The following is a 25,235-nucleotide window of genomic DNA, read 5'->3' as shown; positions in this document are numbered from 1 at the left end:
ATTAGATTAATCTATTGTTGTTGTGAAATGGCTGCAGTTTGTCCTGTGATTTAGCAACCCCGCACACCAGTTTTTCAGTGCTGGGCAGATCAAATGTTTATAAAAGAGATGCTTCCCACTATTCCTTCTGAGCTTGCTATGCTAGTGAAGCATACAATTCTATAAAGCAGCCTCCCCCCAAACTCCATATCCTGCTATTTTCATGCCGTTCCAGCTGTACAGACAGCTCACCTGGAAGAGGCAGGCATCAAAGTGCTGACAGTTGGAGAAACTATTGGATGTGGTTAGGGGCAGATTGTCCCCATGGAAATCAGCTGCACCTTGAATATTTTGCAAAGCTTTTGGAAGTGGGCTGAGGGTTGGTGTATGTTTGAGCTGCTGCCTAATTCAGCTGATTGTCCTCCACACAGGTGGCCAGACTGGAACGGAATTTCTTCTTAAGTAAACGTGAACTAGAGAAGATCCAGAATGAGCTGACAGCCATCCAGAATGAGCTGAAAGCTCTGGGAGATAAGTATGAGGCAGCCATAAGGGAAAAACAGCAGCTTCAGGAAGAAGCTGAACTTATGGAACGGCGTCTTATTGCTGCTGACAAACTTATCTCAGGATTGGGATCTGAAAATATAAGGCAAGTGAGGCTTCTCTGAAGGGTCCAAGTACATTATAGTCAGCACCAGAAGTTCTCTATTGAATGTTTAGAGTGGAAATTGGAGGGAAGGTGTAGCAACACCTCTTTGCATATTTTTGGGGAGGGAAAATATCTGTAAATCTGTAGAACTGCAGCCTACTAAGAGAAGCAGTTTTCTCTCTCCATCTTTTCTTAGGGATGGGGGAGGAATTTCATCAAGTCTACCTTTAAAGGTGAGACTACCTAATCAGCCTTTCTAAAAAACATGTAAAACAAAACACAGCCACCTTCAAAATTTGCATTTATTTGAATTTTGCAATGCAGCTCTCCAGCCAACCAATCTCCACAAAAATACTTGAAATTGTAAATGTGTATATCAGGCAAAATTTCATGCAAAAATGTGTTTATTAGAAGAGGTTTGCCGATTAATTTTCCTGAGGACTTTAAAAAAAATTCACAAACTGCTGTGGAAGTATGGAAAAACTGAGAGAAACTAAAACTGAGAGATTCAATCATCCCTAATATGTCGTCTGTAGTTGTTGATTTTAAAAATAGTTCTGCTATTGTTACAAGTGGTGCCTATTGGTTACTTGGCAGCTGCCATTTCTCCCATAATGTCTCCCTGCCCCATTTTTATTCAATAAGCCAGGAGAAGATGGTGTAAATGATTGAGGAAATGATACCTGCAGTTCTCCACAACCATCACAGTCCCCACACATTGGTAGAAATGACACCCTGATGCATGTTACTAAAACTTCTCTCTCAACCAGACAGAATTGCCAAAATGGCTTCCCAAATTTGTCATCCCAAAATAGGGGTTTTTTTTAACCTTAACTGTGCCAGTGACTACATAGATTGCTGTTTCTAGCTGCACAGCTTGTAGAAGCTGCCTGCAATTCACCCCTGCTACACAAGCTGTCTCCTACCATGGAGAAACCTATCCCGAAGATAGGTTGTTTTTTCTTCTTGTTCAACTAGTTAAGCTATGTCAGTCAATGAATACAGATTGTTAAGTTTTCTCCTGAACCTGTCAGTGACTTTTGATGTCATCAACCGTTGTATCTTTCTGGGTTGTCTTGTTGGGCTGAGCTAGCCTTCAAGTCTTTTTTGAGAAAATGGACTCAGTGGTTGGTGCTAAGGGATTTTTGCTTTGCCTTGTGGTCTTTGGTGTTGCACATTCTGTTCTGTTCAGCATGAAACTAGTGGAGGAAGTATTTCAGAATGGTGGGTTGCAGTGTCACCCAACAGTGTCTGGCAGGGTGGGTGGGGCTGTTCCTGCTGCTTACCACGAGGGACAAGGCAACAGGGATCTTGGTATGGTGCAGTCTTCGTTGGATTAATTCAATTATTCTTAATCTACTAAAGGAGCTCTGTTTTCCTTCATTTCTGACCAGGTGGACGAATGATTTGGAAGAATTAAAGAAACGACAAGTGAAACTGTTAGGAGACTGTCTGCTATGTGCCGCTTTCCTGAGCTACGAAGGTGCCTTTACCTGGGAGTTTCGTGACGAGATGATTAAGGATGTTTGGCAATCAGATATCCATGAGCGAGATATTCCTCTCAGCAAGCCTTTCAGATTAGAAAACCTGCTGACTGATGATGTTGAGATTAGCAGGTAGGGATGGGCCTGTTCCCATTATGTCTCAGCTTTGACATCTCTGTGGTTTCCACAGGATCTTCCTGCCAATGGACTTCAGAGACAAGGCCAAAACTACCTTTCAGTTGATGATCTGCTCCCTCCACAGCATATTATGCACCCTTTCATTCAGTGGCTATTTTGTCTAGAATCCCTAGGGTCTCTTGTGCCATTGGCAAGGAGCTGTATTGGCACCTCTCTCCAGAAAAAAATCACTTTACCACAATAGTCACATTAGAAATTACTACGTTTTGCATGACCCAAGTACTCAAAGCATCTGGAGGGAAGGTGGTGTGAGGACAAAAGGTGAAGAAAAAATTGCACATCTTTGTACCATGGTGGTGTACTCACAATGGTTTCAAAACAATTAGGGTGAAGTTGGCAGTGAAGCTTTTGTTTAACTGACCTCAACAAACCGTTTCCAAATCAGGGTGACTAAGGGTCTTCAAGCATGGCAGTTTAAATTGGGCCATTGTGGCAGTTTTAGTTTGGTGAAGGTAGGACCCGAGGGAGTGTGCGTCTGTGTGTGTGTGTGTGTGTGTGTAACCCCACTTTCTAATAAGTACTTCTCCATCTCTTTCCCTTCTCTCTTCATTATCTGGGACTAGGGATGCAAATGGGAGAGGCATCCAGGGTCTTCTGGACTCAACCCAGCTGACTGCTCTTCCCAAGCTCTCAGGGCTGCTGCTCCCTGGCACACAATTCAGCTTGATGGAAGCGATGGACGGGGAGGGGAGCCAAGCCTGCCAAGGCTGCAGAAGGGCAGGCAGGCCAAATGGCGAAGCCCAAACAAGAAATTGGGGAGAGTGGGAAAGGGAGCCAAGCAGCAGATGGGACCAAGGGTTCATTGTGGGCTCCTCCTCTCAAGAGGTGCTAAACACTTCCCTGAAAGAGAAGGAAGGTGGGCTGTGTAAAGGCGAGAGGACCGAAGCTCAGAGGCATACCACACACAGTGATTTCTGGGTGGTTTTTGTGCCTCCTCAGGGCCTATGGTTTCACCAACTCCTAGGTACGTCTCTGCCCCTGACATAGCTCAAGCACACACAAACATTCACACTTATTTTTTCAGCTGACAGGTTTTCTTTTGCCATACAGAAATGGCTTCCCTTGATTGCTCTAATTTCAGGTGGGGGTCTCAAGGTCTACCTCCTGATGAGCTCTCGGTCCAAAATGGCATTCTCACCACACGGGCCAGCCGTTTCCCACTATGTATTGATCCACAGCAACAAGCGTTAAATTGGATCAAGAGGAAAGAAGAAAGAAATAACCTCCGGGTAAGGCTAATTTTTTCACTTAAAAGGAAATTACATAGCTTAAAACCTTTCCATATTACTGGAAATTGGCCAGTGAACCACCCTGGAGAATAAGGGACAGACTGATTAAGGCCAGCAGAACACTTTAAGGTAGACTTAGAAGAGGGATCATCAACCCAGCAGCCATCAGCATCAGGCGGGTGGCCTAGGGTATTCTTAATTTTAGAAAACAAATTTTAGGTTATTTCATTTTTGGTGTGTGTGTTGGGGAATGTTCTCTGTTGTTATTAGACAGCAACAGCATTGTTGGGGGGGGCAGGGAGTAAACAATGACTGCATTGTCTCTCATTTTATATAATAATAATAATAATAATAATAATAATAATAATAATAATAATAATAATATATTATTTATACCTCGCCCATCTGGCCGGGTTCCCCCAGCCACTCTGGGCGGCTTCCAACAAAATATTAAAATACAGAAATTCATCAAACATTAAAAGCTTCCCTAAACAGGGCTGCCTTGAGATACCTTCTAAAGGTCTGGTAATTGTTGTGGGTGCCACTACCGAGAAGGCCCTCTACCTGTTTCCCTGTAACTTGGCTTCTTGTAGCGAGGGAACCGCCAGAAGGCCCTCAGCGCTGGACCTCAGTGTCCGGGCAGAACGATGGGGGTGGAGACGCTCCTTCAGGTATACTGGACCGAGGTATACTGGACCCCCCACCGCATGACATCCATTTTGTGCTGAACTGTGCTCCCATGGCAGCCATTTTGTTACTGGTGCCTGTGGCATTTTGCAGAATGTGCCTGCTAATCCAAAAAGGTTGGTGGTCCCTGACCTAGAACTTCAAGGTAGGTTCAAATACATGGATGGAGCTCAGTAATAGGTGACTCTTACTGATGCAGTGGATCCTACCTCCATACTACATACACTACATACTACATACACTAAAATAACCACCACAGGTTATCTTTTTGGATTTTGTCTGAGGGAAATCCTAGATACATGGAGACTCAGGCAGAAGTTGAAAAAATAAGAAAGATTTATTATATAGCATAAAGTGGATAAGACAAAGAATGTATCACGAAGTAATGTTCTTTCAGGAAATAGTTAACCTATTAATAAGTATACTAAATCTAATGGATGTTACAGGCTTCTAAACAAGGTAGTAAATAACAGCTTCTTTCAAACTTCAGTTGCTTAAGTTCAGTTATTACACTTCAGATAGTTGTTACAGGTTTCCAGACTAGATGGGAAATGCTCAGCTTATATAGAGTTATTTTACTTCTATTCCTTAAGTTTAATTACTTCAGTGATACAGCTTAATACTTTGGTTCATATACAAGCTTCATACACAACTCTCCTTCACAGCTTAACACTTTAGTTCCGACAGAAGGTGGTACTTTTTGTCAGTTACCCAACCTTTTAACAATCACACTCCCAAGTTATTCCAAATGGTTGGTGATCTTCTCTTTCTAAAAGATCTCTCCTTCCCTGACTGGAGTGAGACCAAAGGAGACTGTGTCCTCACAGCTTCTACTTCTCCTGGCTCAAACTCTGCCCTCCACTTAACTGAATACTCTCACAAAACCTTAAACACTGTCTTCCAATCTAATCTCGGAGAATCCTTTCTCTAGTTTTAGATATTTTCCTCAGAGTGGATGTTTCTATCCAGAACCAACTCTCTCCCTCCAGCTCTCTCTTAAACCAGCCCCGTCTCCATCTCAGAAACTGCCCCTTTTATTCTCCCACCCAAAGTGCTGCTCCACTCTCCTCTGACCAGCTGTCTTGGTAGCCAGTTAGAGAGAGACTCCAGCTCTCTGGTCTGGCTCTGCTGTCCATCACACAGGGACCTGTTTCGGGTTTCTCAATAAGCTGTGTTGCAATGTTGGAGTGGAGGATGTCAAATGATTGGGCCTATTTGAATTTGTTGTTGTTGTTGTTGTTGTTTAGTCGTTTAGTCGTGTCCGACTCTTCGTGACCCCATGGACCATAGCACGCCAGGCACTCCTGTCTTCCACTGCCTCCCGCAGTTTGGTCAAACTCATGTTCGTAACTTCGAGAACACTGTAGCATGTTGGACGCCTTCCGACCTGAGGGGCTCATCTTCCAGCGTCATAACTTTAATATGCCTGTTGTCTTTGTCCATAGAGTTTTCTTGGCAGAGATACTGGAGTGGCTTGCCAGTGGATCACGTTTAGTCAAAACTCTCCACTATGACCTGTCCATCTTGGGTGGCCCTGCATGGCATAGCTCATAGCTTCTCTGAGTTATTCAAGCCCCTTCGCCACAACAAGGCAACTTCAGATATTTGGCCTACCCTTAATTTTTCTGTCAAATGAAATAAAAATATGCAGTTGCAGAGAGCATAACCTTTCAGTTTCAAAATGCTTGTTTTGATCATGCTGAAATAGGACTTAGGAGATGAAGCGCTGCATTAAGCAATTTAACTACTCGCCATGCTCATATATCCATATCTCATTATTTCTCAGATGGCTTCCTTCAATGATCCTGATTTCCTTAAGCAACTCGAAATGGCCATAAAATATGGGAATCCTTTCTTGTTCCATGATGTTGATGAATACATTGACCCTGTGATTGATAATGTATTAGAAAAGAACATAAAATGTGCCCAGGGCCGAACATTCATCGTTCTTGGAGACAAGGAGGTTGACTATGATGCCAATTTCAAGCTGTATCTGAACACCAAACTATCCAATCCTAAATATTCACCATCAGTGTTTGGCAAAGCCATGGTCATCAACTACACAGGTGAGCAAATTAATCAGGCTGGCAATCAGCTCAGAAATTTTTCTACCCACCCACTGGATTATGAGTTGTCCCTGGTTGTATTCCTTTAGCAAAGATCTATAACCTTCACCAGTCTAGACACCTTGCAGTCAGGTGGGAAATTCATAGCAGAATTAGATGGATGTAGAGCCTATGTTGTTGACCTAAAGTTGTGAATATTCAAAATCCAAGAGCTGAAGTTAAGCAACACTAGGATAGTGATAGAAGCATTCCAGGGTAAATTAACTAATGTCCTTGGATGTTGCCTTTCTGATCATTTAGCAACCAGCCGTTCCATCTGAGGCATTTAAAGAAGTTGCAGGTGGCTCTTCTGAGTTACATAGTTTTCCTGTTGTTTATTTGCTGCCTTGGAGCCATGAGGGGAAAGGTGAGATACAAGATTTAAACCTCATCTTTCTTCCATGGCACTCAGTCTGGCAAACATGGGCTTCCCTGAGAGTCTCCAATGGAGACACTGCCCCAGGGCAGACCTTGCAGCTTCAGACCATTCCTGGGAGAGCCTCCATTCCCAAGGCATTCTCAACCTTGCTCTGTAACTTTTACTGTTGGGCCAACCTTTTTTGGGTGGGGGAATCTTCATGGAGTTTAGTGGGAGCTGATGAAAAGTTGGCCCTAGGTTTATTCATCTCAGTCTTTGGAACCAATGCAGTAACTACCCACAAAGCTACTACTCATGGGAATGTAAGAAGAACCCTGCTGTTTCCCACAGTGACCACAGGGAAAGTGTGCAAGCAAAACATAATTTGTGTGCCTTTGAACTTATCAAGAGATAGTTCTAACTGTCATCTTAAAGTGGAGTGAAAGTAACGTTGGAAAACTACCTGTAACCTTGTGTTAAGTGACCTTGTTAAATTCCTTCCAGTTACTCTGAAAGGTTTAGAAGACCAGCTACTAAGCGTTATTGTAGGATTTGAAAGGCGTGAACTGGAAGAGCAGAGAGAACATCTCATCCAGGAAACGAGTGAAAACAAGAATTTGTTGAAGGATCTGGAAGACTCCCTCCTTCGTGAATTGGCAACTTCCACTGGGAATATGTTGGACAATGTAGACTTGGTGCATACTCTGGAGGAGACAAAGTCCAAAGCTACTGAGGTAGGGGCAATGTGCATAGTCCACCAGAGGGCTGTTTTCCTTTTTCTGGGCCCCACTTTCATAGTATTGTCTCCTTCCATTCAGGTAGGGGTGAGGGAACTTGGTCAGCCCTTATGGATAACCTTTGGGCTGTAGGGGCACATAGCAATTGCAAGATGGGTGGAACAACAGTAAACTATTTTCCAGCCAGGTTTCTACACTTGGATGCATACTTCTCCATCTTCCATCCAGGCAAACAAGAGACATGATCACACATCCAGGGCAAATTCCAGCCGGGCAAAAGCACTCAGGGAGGACACAGAGGAGAGCCAATAACGGGCATTGGCTAGGAAGAGAGGGCATGGCCTGGAGAGAGTCCCAAGGGCCAGATAAAGAGGCCAGGGTTGGCTGCATTTGGCCCCCAGGCCTGAGATTCCTCACACTTGATTGAAGTTCTTGGTTGAAACATAACTATTCAATGGAAAGTACATGCATGAGTAGGCCTGCTTTTTAAGTCTTGAGAAAATAGTCTCCATTCTATTATGAGTTTGCTTTCCTACTGCCACGCCCATAAAGGGGGCGGGGCCTAATCTTGTAGAGTATGCATTTTGCATGCTCAATTTATTATGGTGGATGATGAAGTGTTTGGATTGGGCTGTTCCTCTTGTACGAGACTCAGGCAGGAGCAAAGAATTGTGGGAGGGAGACCATTTCTCCTCAGCCACCCCCTTGTCTAGGATGGAGCAGTTTGGCCCTCTCTGCTCTCACTCTTTGTTGCCTGTTAGTCAGCTGAGTCCTCATTAACCACTTTCTTTGTTATTCTTAATTACTTAGTAATCTTCCTCTTCCTTAGTTGTTTGCCAGCTATTTTTCCTGTCTTTCTTACTGTTTGGTGTCTGTCTTTTTATGTGTCCTCCACTGAGGTAAAAAAAAACAAAAACAAAAAAACACGTGTCCCCCTGCTAAACATATTTCCCTATTCTATGTTCAGTGTTTTACTTTTCTTTTTCCATTAATTTATTAATTTTGATCTTTATTTCTTGTTGCTGGCCGTTGCCTTTTTCTTTAACTTTTTTTGCGTTGCGCATTGCCTCCTGCAGCGACCGCATGCTGCTTCCCTAACAGCCACTCTGCACCTTACCCTCAGCGTCTTTGCGACCCTTTATTCAGGGCATTGGCTTTTCTTCAAGAATTGCTGCTTCTGGAAAGAAACAGAAAATAAAAAAAAATTCCTTCCAGTAGCACCTTAGAGACCAACTAAGTTTGTCATAGGTATGAGCTTTTGTGTGCCTGCACACTTCTTCAGATACACTGAAACAGAAGTCACCAGACCCTTATGTATAGTCAGAGGGTGGGGAGGGGTATTACTCAGAAGGGTGGTGGGAATGGGTGAATGGCTGATAGGAGTGGTAAACTTAGTTGGGCTCTAAGGTGCTACTGGAATGATTTTTTAAAAATTTTTACCTACCTGTAACTAGTACTCTGGAAAGAAAGAAAGAGAAAGAAAATAAGTTTTGACTCCTTTTTCTCATGTCCGCTTCAGCGGCACAAAGGAGAACTGTCAGTTGCCCTGTCTCCTTCAGCAGTAGAAAGGGCTACTGTGACATGTTTTGCCTGCAATAATATTTGCAAGAAACACTATTTTAGCACCATGTCTGAAGTACAGTGCAGATCTTTTTTCAAACCAGGTACATGGGTTAAATGTTTACTCACTACAATGATCAATATTTTATTCCCCCTGCACCCAATATTGTTTAGATTTCCTCATGCTAGTGGGTTCAATTCAGCCTTTGCAACAGATCCAAATTCATATTTCTTTTGTGCAAAATAGGTATCTGAGAAACTCAAGCTGGCTGAAAAAACAGCAATTGATATTGACAGACTGCGAGATGGTTACCGTGCAGCTGCCAAGAGAGGTGCCATCTTGTTCTTTGTGCTGTCTGAGATGGCCCTTGTCAACACGATGTACCAGTACTCCTTGACTGCCTTCTTGGATGTTTTTGGTCTCTCTCTTCGGAAATCAATACCTGACACCATTGTTGCAAAGAGGTTGCGGAACATCATGGACACTTTAACGTTTAATGTATACAACTATGGTTGCACAGGTTGGTGACTGAAACCTCCCTATAGGCAGAAAGTATTATGGGAAGTGCAAAATGGTGTCCATTTGATTTTCATGAAATACATTCCTCCTCCCTTCAGGTTTCTCTGGTGCAGTGCAAATTCCTTGGCCCTGCACTGTCACCTGAATAATGTGGACTGGTTTTGGGGAGGTATGGCATAAAAATCCTTCCTTAGTGCCCAGGAAAATTTGCGTGATCATCAAGCTTTTCCTGAAAATAGATACCGTAGTGTCATGGTTGGATGATTAGCTCAGCAAACTGATACAGAAAAGGATTCTCCAGGGGTGTAGGCTAAGGACTTTGTGGAGAAGTAGACAATAGCTTGAGAAATGCCAGCCAAAGCAACTAACTGCAAAGTTGTCCTGGCAAGGTTCCATTACATGGGCCCCAATATATGATTGGCCAATCAGGATCCCTTTCTTTGACAGTCATGCAGAGGATTGTATCCAATGTTAGTCCTACTCAGAGTAGGTCCATTGTTTCCAACTTGGGTGCATTGATTTCAGTGGATACAATGGGCTATACAGACACCAGGGGTCTGCTCACATAGTCACTTCTGTAGAATGTGCTTGGCAGCTCTTTAGAATTACAGTTTTCAAAACGGTCCATCTCCATAGAATCCTTTTCTATATCATTTCGTCTGCTGAGGAATTCCTGGGCATCATATGAATTCCCTCTGGGGTATGTTTTAGCATGCACACTCATTTAACATCAGGCTTCCTCACCGTGTCTCTGCATCAGCAAGAGAGTCTATGCGGTGTGAAACTCACCCAGCACTGCTTTTTCTGGTTGTGCATTGTGGAGGCAAGTGTGAACTGATGGGCAAGTGATCTTTCAGCACAGCTCACTGATCTTCTGAGGGAGGATCTCGTAATAAGATTCTAAGGCATCAGTTACCTCATTCCCAGAATTCAGAATGCCTGTGTTCAACCCTTCTGTGTGCTGTCATTTTGTGGATCAGAATCGTAGTACATCTGGGCTTGCATTTAATAATGGAAGCTTATTGAGGTTTCATTCACAGGCCTGTTTGAGAAGCACAAGTTACTCTTCTCCTTTAACATGACAATCAAGATTGAGCAAGCTGATCGCAGAGTTCCTCAGGAAGAGCTGGATTTCTTTTTAAAAGGTACCCAAATACTTCCCAGAACTCAATGCAGATATTGCTGGATGCAAAAGTGTCTTGTTGTCTAGCCAGACTTTTTGTTAATTGTTAATATCATGACTTTTCATCAGTCTTTTTATTTATTCATTGGCTTGGATTTCTGGTCCTTATTTATTATCCATTAGGATGGAAACCATTTTATAAAAACAGATTCTGTTAATGCAGAGGTGAGACTTGACAAAGGTGCAGTTCCATGAGCTTTTGTAGGACCGCCTACATTGTAAAGTCCCTTTCAGTAAGTCTACATAATTGAGAGTACTCTTTCCAGCTATGTGAGGCTCTCCGTTTCAGGTGATTTTTCTCTTTTATGATGGCAGGAAGGTGAACAATTCAATTCTCCAACATATTAATGAAATATATTTGCCATTTGGACGAGTGAATTTCTAAAACCTGACTCTTTATCCATGGATTGTGGTGCTCACGTTTTTCTGTCCTGTTTCAAGGCAATATTTCTTTGGAGAAGAGTGCCCGAAAGAAGCCATGTGCCTGGCTTTCTGATCAAGGCTGGGAGGATGTAATCCGTGTCTCTGAACTGTTCCCGGAAGAATTTGGATCTCTTGCAGCTGATTTGGAGGATAATCCAGATGAGTGGAAAGCTGTGAGCAAGATTTTCCATACTGAATGGTCAACCTTGAGTGTTGCAAATAAGAGCAGGGGGTGGGGCTTCTGTTACTTGTGACTGGCTTTTGAGCAGGCAATACCTGTATTGCCTTCAGGCCAGATTCAGCTGCACCCAAGCTGACCTTTGTGGAAGGGTAGTAGCGGTCATGGAACGATTTTCAGAACCCCTAGTAATTTTCTCCTCCTTTAAGTAGGAAAATCAAATGCTCATGGAGTACTGACTTAACCTCTCATTTTCCCCAGTGGTATGATATCGATGCTCTGGAACAAACCCCATATCCCATGCACTATGGAAGCAGTCTCAGTGACTTCCAAAAATTGCTGCTTTTGCGTTGCTTCCGAGTGGACCGTGTCTATCGCGCAGTGACTGATTATGTTACTGTCACCATGGGTGTGAAGTAAGTGCTGCTCTTTTCCTCCTTTTTTTTAAAAAAATAGTATGTTACTGTACAAAGTGTGAGCCCTGGGTCATCATCACAACTACCGTAGATAAAGTCCCCATTCCCCATGAATCATTCACTTGTGCTCCCTTTCTTCTCCTCCCCAGATATGTTCAGCCTCCAGTGATCAGCTTTGAAGCCATCTTTGAGCAGAGCACCCCAAATTCACCCATTGTTTTCATTCTAAGTCCTGGCTCTGACCCTGCCAGTGACCTAATGAAACTAGCAGATCGGACAGGTTTTGGAGGGAACCGACTCAAGTTCCTGGCTATGGGACAAGGGCAAGAGAAGGTAAGTTTGATATTAAACCTCAAGTCAGCAGGCTTCCCCTCCTTGGTGCATGTAGGCATCATAGCTGCCAAGTATCCTGTTTTCCCCGGGAAACCCCCGTTTTTACTTACCTTTTCCCGGTGGTCCCTCTGTATCACTTCGTCTCCTGTTTTTCTCCGTTATCTTCTCCTGCCGGTGGCCACTTTTTTCTTTCTGATTTGCCCTTCTATGGGCACCAAAAATGGCCGCCACCGGCTTCAAAAGTCACATCTACGCATGTCCGGAAGTGCGTAGACGGGACTTCCGGTGTCGTCGTTGGCCATTTTTGGTGCCCATAGATGGGCAGAGCGACACCGGAAGTTGCGTCAACGCGCTTCCGGACATGCGTAGAAGCGACTTTTGAAGCCGGCGGTGGCCATATTTGGTGCCCATAGAAGGGCAAAGCAACACCGGAAGTTACGTCGACGCAACGTCCGGTGTCATACGGCTGCTGGTCCCGGATTCTGCAGTCCGGGACTTGGAAGGTAAGCTAGTAGGCATGCTTACTGCATTGGTGGGGTAGGAGTTGGTTAGCTCCTTCCACTTGCTCTAGAGGCAGGGCTAATGCAAATTAAGTTTCTTATTCATGCTGAGGAGGCCCCTCCCAATCTACCTGATCAGAAACAGGGTGCTTCCTCTCCAGTCAGTGCTTTGGAAAGGAATTTTAATGTTCTTGCCAATTAAAGAAAATCTATCCCTTCTTCCCAAGCACTTGCATAATGTACAGTGGTACCTCTACTTACAAATAACTCTACTTACGAATGGAGCTCCGTCCACCATGTTGGATGTGGTTTAGATAGGATTTTTTCTACATACGAATTTTTAGATAGGGTTGCTTCTACTTACGAATTTTTTCTCCCAATGCATTCCTATGGGATTCGACTTACAAATTTTTTCGACTTACAAATGTGCGTTCGGAACGCATTAAATTCATAAGTAGAGGTACCACTGTATGTGGAAAGAGAGTCTACCATTGCTTTAATACATAGCTGTCAAGTTCTCCCTTTTTTAAAGGGAAATTCCCTTATGCTGAATAGGCTTCCTTGCGAGAAAAGGGAAAACTTGACAGCTATGCTTTAATAAATCAATAGAACTGGTCAGCCAAGTGAGGCCTTGCCTTGATCCAGAGCAAGGGATTCAGAAGCCAGTGCCTTGTCTCTTTCCTCCTGTTGTCTTGCACATTCTCAATCTTCTTGTGCTACCCACTTAATGCTCAAGCACAAATTTGAAAAGCTGGAAGCAAGGCCAGAGAGTTGCATGAGTGTCTTCTGTGTGGACTGAGCCAATTGAACATTGCAGGGGGCTGGAATGGGTGACAGTTGTGGGCCCTCCCAACTTTACAATTTTATGATTATATTGTGGATCAACACACTTCTTGTACGAGCTTTAGTGATCAGGTAGATGTGCTTACTTAAAGCCCAGTTTGACATCTCTTTTAGGTCTGTAAAATGAGTAAACTAGCTTCCTGACAGACTTTCAGAATGGATCTCTCTGTGGAATGAAGTCCTCACCCTTTTGGTTAAGGATTCAGTTTCCTTCTAAAGTAAACCTGCATCTTGACTCAGGTCCTCTCCTTTCCAGGTTGCCCTACAGTTGTTGGAGAATGCTGTGGCCCGGGGCCAGTGGTTAATGTTGCAGAACTGTCATCTCTTGGTGAAGTGGCTGATTGATCTGGAGAAGGCTCTAGAAAGGATTGTTAAGCCACACCCAGATTTCCGCTTGTGGTTGACAACAGACCCTACAAAGGGCTTTCCAATTGGGATCCTCCAGAAATCACTAAAGGTACAAATAAGATGGTGTAACTTCAGGAAGAGGGCTTGATGACCTTCTCTGAATATGGTCTTGTCCTCATGTATCTAAAATCAGATGCTTAAAAGTCAGAGGTAAGAAAACTCCTGGGTTCGTGCCCCAATATTTTATTTGCCTTTCCGTAGGGTTGCTATATGTCCGGAATTTCCCAGACATATCTGGAATACTGCAGTCAGAAGCAGTGACTGAGTGGATATTGGCAAAATGTAAGGGAAAGCCCGGATGTGTCGTTTTTGGCGATTTTCCTTTAAAAATAGCTCAAAAACTTTTCACTATTTGAAATATGGCAATCCTACTGTGTGTGTTGAGGGGAAGGTCCTTGGAATGTGGTGGCCAATCAGCTTAAAATATGCTTGAGTCACCAGTTTTTGTCTCACTTTTCTATATTTGAACAGGTTGGGCTGATGTCTGTGCCAAGCTGTGCCTCCATGTCAGTAGGGCAAATGATTTTATAGGAAGCAGCTGGATGCTTTTATCCTAAGTCTGAGGCATTTATCACAAGCAAGCTGAGCTGATTATTTTTAAATCACAAGCCAGTGAAGCTCCACTAATGATATTTCAACAATGACTTGGTTTCTCCTCCTGTAAATCCCTCATCTAAACCTAATCATATTGCCAGGCAGATGTTGGAGCAGCAGAGTGACTTAAGTAACTTTAACTAGGGCAAACAGAGTGACTTAAGTAACTTTAACTAGGGCAAATTTTCCTCCCAGGCTCCAGTCTCAAAAACAGAGGCAACAGGATTTCAGGAAATACTGTCAGTTCTGGAGGGCCCAGAGCTGTGCACATAGAACACCCATGCTTTGCACATAGAACATTCTGGTCTCCTCCTTCAACAAAAACCTATGGCCTTGGAGAGTCATGTGGACAATACTGGCTAAGATGCAGGGGCAGTCCAGCCTGTATTGCTGCTTGGGGCGAAATGAGCAGTGCTGCCCTGCCCTGCTGTCACCATTGCCCGCCCTGCCCTTGGACCTTAATAAAGGCCCCAGGTAGAGGATGAGTATAAGGCAGTTTCATATACTGTATGGGTTGTGCCCTGCTTCAGGGGTGGATATGATTTCGTAGCTAGGAAGAGGTGACATGGAGAGCTCAAGAATTCAGCTTTAAAGAAACACAGAAAAGCAAACAAATTCTGCAGTCAGACAATTCTCTGCATATTGTCCAAAGGTATATAAATTTAAAGTTAAACTCTCTTGGTTGCAGAATTTGTACATTTGGGGAAGGACTGGGGGATGGAGAATATGGGCACAGTGCACATGCTGCACAGGTAAAGGAAGCCATTAAAAGCACCCTCAGGAAGAGGAGTAGCTCAGTGTCAATTTATCTGGCAAATCTAACTGCAGACCTTCATTTTCTCCAATGCATTAGGTTGTTACAGAGCCACCCAATGGGTTGAAACTGAATATGAGATCCACCTACTTCAAAATCTCTCACGAAGCCCTTGATCAGTGCCCACATCCTGCTTTCAAGGCTTTGGTCTATGTCTTAGCTTTTTTTCATGCCGTGGTTCAGGAGAGGAGGAAGTTTGGCAAGATTGGTTGGAACGTGCCTTATGATTTCAATGAATCTGACTTCCAGGTAAGAAGCTTGTGCAGGCCAGCATCTTCCATGGTAAAAGAATCAATAGCTTCCAGCTCTGCTTCCTTGTTTACATGATAGGTCTCAGTCTTTAAAAGTCTGGTTTATATTCCAAGGGCTATTGCTCATACTGCCCACCTCTTGAATAGGACATAGATTTATATCTCAGAAGGTTAAGGTGGCTCCTGAGGAGCATGACTCCAATTCCTGACTGGTGTGTGCAGGCCTTGCTGTCTCTTCTCTCCCTCTGCTGCAGCCAGGTGGAACAGCTGTTCATAGACAGTTGGGATTTTCCATTTTGTTTTGAGGAAGAAGGCACTGTTGGCTTTGAGTGTGGAATTGCCTGAAACTAAAGCAAGCCAGTGTCTACAAATGTCTAAGCAACAGTAACCTCCTTATTCTGCCCACTGTAATAACTCCCTTAGGTCTGCATGGAGATCCTCAACACATACTTGACAAAAGCATTCCAGCAAAATGATGACAAAATTCCTTGGGGGAGCCTCAAGTATCTCATTGGAGAGGTAAGCAAACATGCCATTGCCAAATTGCTCTGAGCCAGGAAAAAGCTGCCTTATACCAAGCCCATCAAGCACAGCAACATGCTGAAGTCCAGAACTGGAGGGCACCGTGTTGCCTTTTCCAGAGAATTCCCCCCCCCAAAAAAACCCCAAGTCCTGTTGCATGAGGCCCTTTTAACTGGAGGTGCCAAAGTTTGCAATCAATATGCAAAGCAGGTGGAACTCTTATTATAAGAAAGAGAAACCTGATGTAACAGGTACGTAGCTAACTGCATCAGACTAAAATGCTATTTTAAATATGAAGCAAATATGAAGCTTTTACTTCTGGTTCTGTGGCTTTTGTGAGGTAAAGCATTACTCCCTGTCATTAGAGTTTTCCTTGGATCCATGAGAGCTAGCTTTAAAGAAATGAAAAGGGAGAGTAGCAAAAACCTTCAGTAGCACCTTAAAGACCAACTAAGTTTTTATTTTGGTATGAGCTTTCTTCAGATACTTCTGAAGAAGTGTGCATGCACACGAAAGCTCATACCAAAATAAAAACTTAGTTGGTCTTTAAGGTGCTACTGAATGAATTTTTTAATTTTGCTTCGACTCAGACCAACACGGCTACCTACCTGTAACTAGCAAAAACCTGTGAAAGTTTACTGTCTATTGCTAGGAATGACTTAAGGAAATTCAGGTCCAATTGATGGGGAAGCCCCCAAGTTGTTGATAATGGCCTGCCCTAAAGAGTCATCTCATCAAACTCCAGGTGATGTACGGTGGACGGGCCATCGACAGCTTTGATCGGCGCATCCTTACCACCTACATGGATGAGTATCTGGGGGATTTCATATTTGACACCTTCCAACCCTTCCATTTTTTCCATGATGAGGATGTTGACTATAAAATCCCCGAAGGGACTTCCAAAGATGAGTTTGTTGGTAAGCAAAACTTTGTTGCATCTTGACTTCCCAATCTACTTTACTGCCACATCTTAAGTAGCCTTGATCCTCCTATATGTTTTGCATGTTGTAGGTATAGTTATTCGGGGCATGAATAACTATACCAGCCAACCCCTCCTCCAGTCTGGGGAATTGTGGTTGTCATATCAGCCAGCCCTCAGGTCTGCAACTGCTGCTGTTGAATGCCAAGTCAGCCCAGAATAAAATCTCCCTCGTCCATGATCTGATTATGGATGAGGAGGCTGATCTGGCATGTATCACTGAAACCTGGGTGGGTCAACAGGGTGGAGTTGGTCTCACCCAGCTGTGCCCACCTAGGTACTCAGTGCAGCATCAGAGCAGACTCGAGGGTCAGGGAGGGGGAGTTGCTGTGGTCTATAGATTTTCTCTCTATCTCCAGGCTCTCTGTCCAGTTGGGGCCGAATCTAGAATGTGTGTTCCTGCTGTTGGGCAATTGGGACAGATTAGGGATTCTGCTGGTTTACCGCCCAGCAGCCTCCCTGCCTGAGCTATTAGGAAGATCCACCCTCAGAGGCTGATGGATCCAGTGGGATTCCAAATGGCTTTGTGGGGTTTTCCAGCTGATATGACTGGCGCCCCTGTTGAAGCCCTGGCCAACCTCTGATTTGGGCACAGAAACTGCTTGGGTCACCCTTTATGATGACCTCTGTTGAGAGACAGACAAGGGAAACATGTCCCTGTTAATTCTTCTCGACCTCTCAGTGGCTTTCGATACCATCAACCATGGTATGCTTCTGGAGCGGCTGTCTGAACTAGGGGTGGGTGGCACTGCTTTGCGGTGGGTGGTTCCAGTCCTACTTGGATGGTCATTCCCAGAGGGGGTTGCTTGGGGAATGCTTTTCAGCCTATTTGAACCTTCAGTGTGGGGTTCCGCAGGGCTCAATCCTATCCCCTATGTTGTTTAACATCTACATGAATCTAGAGGTTTGGAGTACATTGTCAGCAGTATGCATCTGCTGGTGAGGCAGTGGAAGTGCTGGACCAGTGTCTTGCCTCAGTAATGGACTGGATGAGAGCCAACAAACTGAAACTCAATCCACATAAGACTGGGGCACTGTTAGTGGGTGCTTCCCTAGACCAGATGTGGGAGATCGCCTGCTCTTGATGGGGTTACACTTCCTTTGAAGGAAGCAGGTTCGCAGCTTGGGGGTCCTCCTGGATCCTTTGATTTCGCCCAAGGCTCAGGTGGCCTCAGTGGCCCAGAGTGGCTTCTATCAGCTTCGGCTGGTGGCCCAACTACGCCCCTATCTGGACAGGGATAGCCTAACTACAGTTGTCTATGCTCTGGTAACCTCAAGGTTAGATTGCTGCAATGTGTTATATGTAGGGCTGCCTCCGAAGATAGTTTGGAAACTTCAGCTAGTGCAGAATTCAGCGGCTAGGTTGCTCACTAGAGCAAGACAGTTTGAGCATACAGTATTACACTGATCCTTGTCCGACTGCACTGGCTACCAATTAGTTTCTGGGCCCAATTCAAAGTGCTGGCTTTGACCTGTAAAGCCTTAAATGGCTCAGGACCACAATACCTCAAGGACCGCCTCTTTCCATATGAACCTACCCAGACCCTAAGATCATCTTCTGAGGGGCACTTCTTGTGTGCCTCCTCCTCGAGAGGTCTGGAAGGTGGCAACACGAGAATGGGTGTTCTCTGTGGTGGCTCCCTGTCTGAACGTTCCTTTTTAACCAGGCCTTTGGTTGATTTGATTGACATCCTATGCCCTTTTAAAATGTGGGTTTTTGGGGGGAGGGGGTATTGGGTTGTTGTTTTTATTTTGATTATATATTTTGTGGTTTCATATTCTGATTTTGTTCTGTGAACCGCCCTGAATCCTCCGGTTATGGGGCGGTATATTAAATAAGTAAGTAAGTAATTTGCTGGCTGAGTACAGGTGAATGACCTTTAATTTCACATTGCTTCAGAAGCATTCTGTTAAGGTTCTCCTTTAGCATCCCTGTTCCTTCCATCTTTTGTCCCTGCTCCTATTTTTTCCATTAATTGCTACTAGTTACCTAAACTATGAAAAAACAGTGACATCAGAATCTTATACTATATGTTAAAAGCACCACAGGAGGCAAAAATCATGCACAAATTTTAGAGGATGAATGTTCTTTAGTTTACAGGTGTGAACCTGACTTCCACATCTTTCATTATTCCACCCCCTTCAATTCCCCCCACCTTTTGTACCTCCATTTTACAGAAGAAATAGAGTCACTTCCACTTGCTAACACTCCAGAGGTATTTGGCCTACATCCAAATGCTGAAATTGGATACTATACACAGGCAGCTCGGGACATGTGGTCACATCTTTTGGAGCTGCAGCCTCAAACAGGTATGACTCTTGCCCAGTTAGAACTATGTAGTGATGAAAGAAACAAAAGATTTAGGACTAGACCTCAACTCCATTGAGGACATCAGTGAAATGGAGAGGAGGGACCCTAGCCAGTGTGGAGCACCTGCTTTGCATGAAGATCATCCCAGGTCCAATCCTGCTAAAAGGATCAAGTAACAATGGATGGGAAAGGAAGGGACCACAGAGAGCTGATCCCAGTCACAATCCTGGGCTAGGTGGAAGAATAATTCTCCATTCATTAAACTATAGCTATCCTTGTTTTCTGACAGAATTTAACTTTGAAGGCCTGATACTAAAGAATCATTCACAAAATCACCGACCCATATTTTGCAGATGCTTGTTATGTATAGCTCAGTAACATTTCCATTCATCCACAAGGACACACCCATTCTTCTGCAATTTGCATTGTGTGAGTGCCTGGAGGCGGTTGGAGGATGGATGGCCGCTAACAGATTGAGGCTGAATCCTGACAAGACAGAAGTACTGTTTGTGGGGGACAGGAGGCGGGCAGGTGTGGAGGACTCCCTGGTCCTGAATGGGGTAACTGTGCCCCTGAAGGACCAGGTGTGCAGCCTGGGAGTCATTTTGGACTCACAGCTGTCCATGGAGGCGCAGGTTAATTCTGTGTCCAGGGCAGCTGTCTACCAGCTCCATCTGGTACGCAGGCTGAGACCCTACCTGCCTGCAGACTGTCTCGCCAGTGGTGCATGCTCTAGTTATCTCTCGCTTGGACTACTGCAATGCGCTCTACGTGGGGCTACCTTTGAAGGTGACCCGGAAACTACAACTAATCCAGAATGCGGCAGCTAGACTGGTGACTGGGAGCGGCCGCCGAGACCACATAACACCGGTCTTGAAATATCTCCATTGGCTCCCAGTACGTTTCCGAGCACAATTCAAAGTGTTGGTGCTGGCCTTTAAAGCCCTAAACGGCCTCGGTCCAGTATACCTGAAGGAGTGTCTCCACCCCATCATTCTGCCCAGACACTGAGGTCCAGCACCCGAGGGCCTTCTGGCGGTTCTCTCGTTGCAAGAAGCCAAGTTGCAGGGAACTAGGCAGAGGGCCTTCTCGGTAGTGGCGCCGCCCTGTGGAATGCCCTCCCATCTGATGTCAAAGAGAACAACAACTACCAGACTTTTAGAAGACATCTGAAGGCAGCCCTGTTTAGGGAGGCTTTTAATGTTTAATAGATTACTGTATTTCATTTTTCTGTTGGAGGCTGCCCAGAGTGGCTGGGGAAACCCAGCCAGATGGGCTGGGTATAAATAATAATAATAATAATAATAAATTATTATTATTATTATTATTATTGTTATTATTATTGCATTCCAAAATGTGTTTAGAGAGGAGATTCTAATCCAGTGGGAAACTGTTTCGATTAGTCAAAACAGAGGAGTCAGGTTCACTACAAATGTCAGATGATTTTAGATCTGTTTAGAGTTAGACCTATTTTTCTGTCATGGCTCCCCAGCCCACAACCTGGAGTTCTAGGAAATGTAGATTTGTGAGATGACAGCCTGTTTACATGGACACTAAAATGATTAAAGGAAGTTGTAGGGTGATTAATCAGTTAGCTGTATTTGTGAGCATCTACAGGTGAATAAAATTGGGCACCAAGAAACTGTTTATTAATAAAAGCCTGGTAGTCAATAACTGTGCCATAGTGCTATATAGTCCTCATGCAGACTGGTGGCCAATGTAGATAGTTCTAATAACTCTCCACTTAATAAATTTTAGGTGAAACTGGTGCAGGGATAAGTCGAGATGAATATATTGGCCAGGTTGCTAAGGACATAGAAAACAAAATGCCCCAGATCTTTGACATTGATCAGATAAGAAAGGGTTTTGGACTGGAAATTTCACCGACAACAGTGGTGCTGCTACAGGAACTGGAGCGCTTTAATAAGCTCATAATTCGCATGACAAGGTCACTGGCGGAACTGCAAAGAGTAAGCAAAACTGTTTGGATTTTAAAAAAATTGTCCCCACCCCTTGGATAGAGATATGTAACCAGGATTCTCTGGCAATTCCCTCACCAGGCTTTGGCTGGGGAGGTTGGAATGAGCAATGAATTGGATGATGTGGCCCGTGCTCTCTTTAACGGGCAAATCCCAAGCATATGGAGAAAGCTGGCCCCAGATACCCTGAAGACACTTGGCAACTGGATGATTTATTTTAAGAATAGGTTTCTCCAGTACACATCATGGGTAAGTGAAAGTTCAAAATGTCCTTTAATTGGGGAGGGATTATAGCTCAGTGGCAGAGCCAATGCTTTGCTTCAGTCCCTGGCATTTCCAGATGGATCTGGCAGCAGCCAATAGGAAAGATCCTTCTCTGCTCGAGACCCTGGGCAGGTGCTGCCAGTCACAGGAGACCAAGTCTGATCTGGTGTGTAAGGCAGCTTTTGGTAATCCTCTTGTGCATTATTTCCTGTCTGTGTGGGACACTAAGGCCACAATCCAACCCCAGGCTAGATGCTCTTAAAGCCACTGAACTCAGGAGCTGCCCTAAACAGAGCTGCGTTGGATTGTAGCCATGGTAATTCAACTTGGGAAAGATTCAGTTAACATACATTTCTGCTTTCAGGTTGAGGAGAGCGAACCAAGCGTCATGTGGTTATCGGGACTGCATATCCCTGAGTCGTACCTCACTGCACTTGTTCAAGCAACCTGCAGGAAGAACGGCTGGCCTCTGGACCGCTCCACCTTGTATACTCAAGTGACTAAGTACAGGACTGCAGATGAAGTCACAGAGCGTCCTGGACAGGGTAGGTTGGAACTTGGAAATGGACTGTTGGTATATTAATAGGGTTGAGTCTGCAAGGATTGCTTGCTGCCTTTTCATGGTTCTTTGTTTAAAGGAAGAAACTGACACACCTCTTCTCCATAGAAAACTTCTAATGAAAGTTTCTTAATGGTTAAATACCTAGGGCTTTATTAGATCATCTATTTGAAGTCTCAAAACATGGAGCATTGAACAATGTCTTTCTGGTCTTCACCAGGATGCTTTGTTTCTGGCCTGTACCTGGAAGGAGCTGACTGGGACCTTGAAAATAGCTGCCTCATCAAGAGTAAGCCCAAAGTGCTGGTTGTTGACTTACCTATTCTGAAGATAATCCCCATCGAGGCTCATCGTCTCAAGCTACAGGTACAAGCTGCCAAGAGCAGCTCTTAAATCTTTATTTAAACTGCAAACTACTTGGGATGAGCTGGTTCAGAGAAGCTTCCCTCCTACACAGATTTGGTCTTTTGTTTCCATACTAATGCTGGCTGCCACACCATTTTAGATAGGATTCCAGGGGCAGATTTTGCAATGCTTTCCCTCTCTCAACCCCACCATTAGGAAATTCAGTAACTGGAATATAGCCACCCTTGTATTGCAGTTTGCATTTCAACATTGCTAAGTGTACTAAGAAAATTAAAGACAAGCCTCTATTATATTTCCCCCACTCAAGTTCCCTTGTAATTAATAATAATAATTATTATTTTATTATTTATGCCCCGCCTATCTGTCTAGGTTTCCCCAGCCACTCTGGGCAGCTTCCAGCAAAATATAAAAACATCAAACATTAAAAACTGCCTTCAGAAAGGGCTGCCTTCAGATGTGTTCTTGAAGTTGTATAGTTCTTAATCTCCTTGACATCTGACGGGAGGGCACTACCGCCGAAAAGGCCCTTTCATTTCCCCCTACCTTGCAATTATAAAAGCAGTCACTCACTGTCCTCTCATATACTTAGTATACTGCTCTGCAGAGCACAGAATCAGTTTTGCCTAGTGGTCAGCAATATTTATTTTTATAATATGCCTTTAGCAACTAGAGCAAATAGAATGTGTGTATGTGTGTATAGTAACACTTTGACTTTGTTTCTCTCTAGAACACTTTACGGACTCCAGTGTATACAACATCTATGCGGAGGAACGCGATGGGCGTTGGCTTGGTCTTTGAAGCTGATCTTTATACCACAAGACATATTTCTCACTGGGTACTTCAAGGGGTTTGCCTCACACTGAATGCTGATTAGTGGCCAGATGCAAAGGCTACACATTCTGTTGGTGAGAGACGATACAGAAAAAAACTGGAATCTTCTTGCTTCCAGCTGCTGAAGATATGTACTGTAGATTTGTTTAAAACTAATTTTTGAGTAGGATTCCTTACATTTTATATATTGCAACTTGTTTGAAAATAAACCTTTCTTTGGTGTTTGTGATTAGCCAGCAGGTGTACCGTAAATACTTTGATTTCATTGTTTATTCTTCAGCCAGCCTTCCTCACATTCAATGCTGTTTAAGACCCCCAGTGAAACCATACAAGAACTACTATTTAATTGGTTTGCACTATTGTAAGAAAGGTTAAGAGCAATTTTAATTTCACAGTGTACTTTTCTTAGCATCTTAGAATGGATGCTTGTCATCAGCATTGGACACATGAATAACTGGGAGATATAGGTAAGTAAGGGATCCAAACCAGTGGTATCTTGTCAAAAGCATATGCTTCCTTTAACATTTTCCAGGAAGAGCTTTAATGTTTACTTAAAAGAAAAATCCCAACATGAAAAGGAATATCAAAAGCAAACATATGGGTTAAAATATTCCAGAAAAGCAACATAAATATAGCGTAGGAAAAGGGGGCTGGCAGATATTACAGGACACTTCGATAAAGGGCTGGTAGTTAGGAACATATGCTAAGGGGCTGCTGCACTTGCAGAGCTCTAAGATGCATGCGCAGCTTTCTCCAGAAATGAGGCCCTCTAGATGCATGAGGGTGAGAGTAGACAGTGGCACATACAGGAGTTCCCATTGCAAATATTTATTTTCAGATTTTTCTAGGGGTGTGTGCAAAATATCAGTCTGAAACAGAGTTTAAGAAATAGATTTTGGAAGAGGAGGAGGAATTGGTCATTTCAAAAATTTCTGTCTTTTTGAAACTAGCTCCATTTAGCAATATTGCTATGCAGTCTTAGGTTGAAGTAATAAGCACTTTTCAGTAGGTTAGCATAAGGCAGCGATGGGGAACTTGTGGCTCTTTAGATGATGCTGGACTACAACTCCCATCATCCTCCACCACTGGTTATGTTGGCTGAAGCCAATGGGAAGCTGTTGTCCACAGCATCTGGAAGGTCACAGGTTCACCATTCGTATCGTAAGGGCTAGATTTTCAGTTAAAGGCACATTTTAAATGAGGAACATTTTGAAAATGTTATTTGCTGGTACCAGCTGTAGCTTTCCATCTTTGCCATATAGTTTACAAAGTTAGTTTTAGGCTTCTGGTAGAGTAGCCTTTAAAAAAAATACCACCACCAGAAACTGGTGCTTCTGGTCTGTGCCTTCCAGGAGGTGACTTTTTACCATTAAGATTACAATGGAAAACAAATTTCATACGCCCCCCAATAGACTTGTGATTATTTTATAAACTTAAATAGGGGGTGGAAATTTTAAAATGATAGGCAAAGATACAATCACCATAAGATTGAAAAGTGAGTCTTTCTTGTTATGGCTGTAAAGCGGCAAGCTGCACTTCTGATTGGGCACAACCAAAATGGGAGAATCTTCCATTGAAAAGGTAAGGACCTCTTCAGCTATGCAAACTGCTCAAGTTGTACAAGTTTCTATCTGGGAGGCACACGGGCAGGAGGAGAAGCCTGGCCTGTGGGAGTACATTGCATTTCCATAGTTTAAAAGATGCACAGCTTTATTCTCTACTAAGCAGAAACCATAAAACCTAAATAATAATAAATAATAATAATTTATTATTTATACCCCGCCCATCTGGCTGGGTTTCCCCAGCCACTCTGGGAGGCTTCCAACAGAAAAATGAAATAAAATTATTAAACATTAAAAGCCTCCCTAAACAGGGCTGCCTTCAGATGTATTTGTTTTTGTGTTTGTAGGTTTCCCCTTTCTTTTCCTCTGCCCGAAAAGAAAACAGCCAGTTGTAATTGTGGAAAACTATTCCA

The 25,235-nt window shown here is 43.8% G+C and overlaps 1 protein-coding gene across 2 annotated transcripts in view; it reads left to right on the top strand.

The window, feature by feature from the left end:
- The window catches only part of DNAH10 (dynein axonemal heavy chain 10), a 130,412-nt gene extending 106,920 nt beyond the window's left edge, over positions 1-23,492 (top strand). For both annotated transcript variants that reach the window (XM_035097917.2, XM_060269865.1), the window contains 20 exons: positions 411-628; positions 2,023-2,244; positions 3,392-3,539; positions 6,013-6,292; positions 7,194-7,423; positions 9,234-9,507; positions 10,547-10,651; positions 11,131-11,285; positions 11,552-11,706; positions 11,856-12,039; positions 13,639-13,839; positions 15,238-15,447; positions 15,873-15,968; positions 16,717-16,888; positions 19,129-19,260; positions 21,020-21,231; positions 21,322-21,489; positions 21,869-22,049; positions 22,284-22,429; positions 23,157-23,492. In XM_035097917.2, coding sequence (XP_034953808.1) covers positions 411-628; positions 2,023-2,244; positions 3,392-3,539; positions 6,013-6,292; positions 7,194-7,423; positions 9,234-9,507; positions 10,547-10,651; positions 11,131-11,285; positions 11,552-11,706; positions 11,856-12,039; positions 13,639-13,839; positions 15,238-15,447; positions 15,873-15,968; positions 16,717-16,888; positions 19,129-19,260; positions 21,020-21,231; positions 21,322-21,489; positions 21,869-22,049; positions 22,284-22,429; positions 23,157-23,303 — 3,636 coding nt within the window. In that variant the 3' untranslated portion in view covers positions 23,304-23,492. The remainder of the gene's footprint in view (positions 1-410; positions 629-2,022; positions 2,245-3,391; positions 3,540-6,012; positions 6,293-7,193; positions 7,424-9,233; positions 9,508-10,546; positions 10,652-11,130; positions 11,286-11,551; positions 11,707-11,855; positions 12,040-13,638; positions 13,840-15,237; positions 15,448-15,872; positions 15,969-16,716; positions 16,889-19,128; positions 19,261-21,019; positions 21,232-21,321; positions 21,490-21,868; positions 22,050-22,283; positions 22,430-23,156) is intronic.
- Positions 23,493-25,235: the final 1,743 nt, after the last annotated feature.

The sequence above is a fragment of the Zootoca vivipara genome, chromosome 17 (assembly GCF_963506605.1).
Source record: "Zootoca vivipara chromosome 17, rZooViv1.1, whole genome shotgun sequence".
NCBI classification, from domain to species: Eukaryota; Metazoa; Chordata; class Lepidosauria; order Squamata; family Lacertidae; genus Zootoca; species Zootoca vivipara.
The sequence above is the reverse complement of the archived record's forward strand: the minus strand, read 5'-3'. Positions and strand labels throughout refer to the sequence as shown.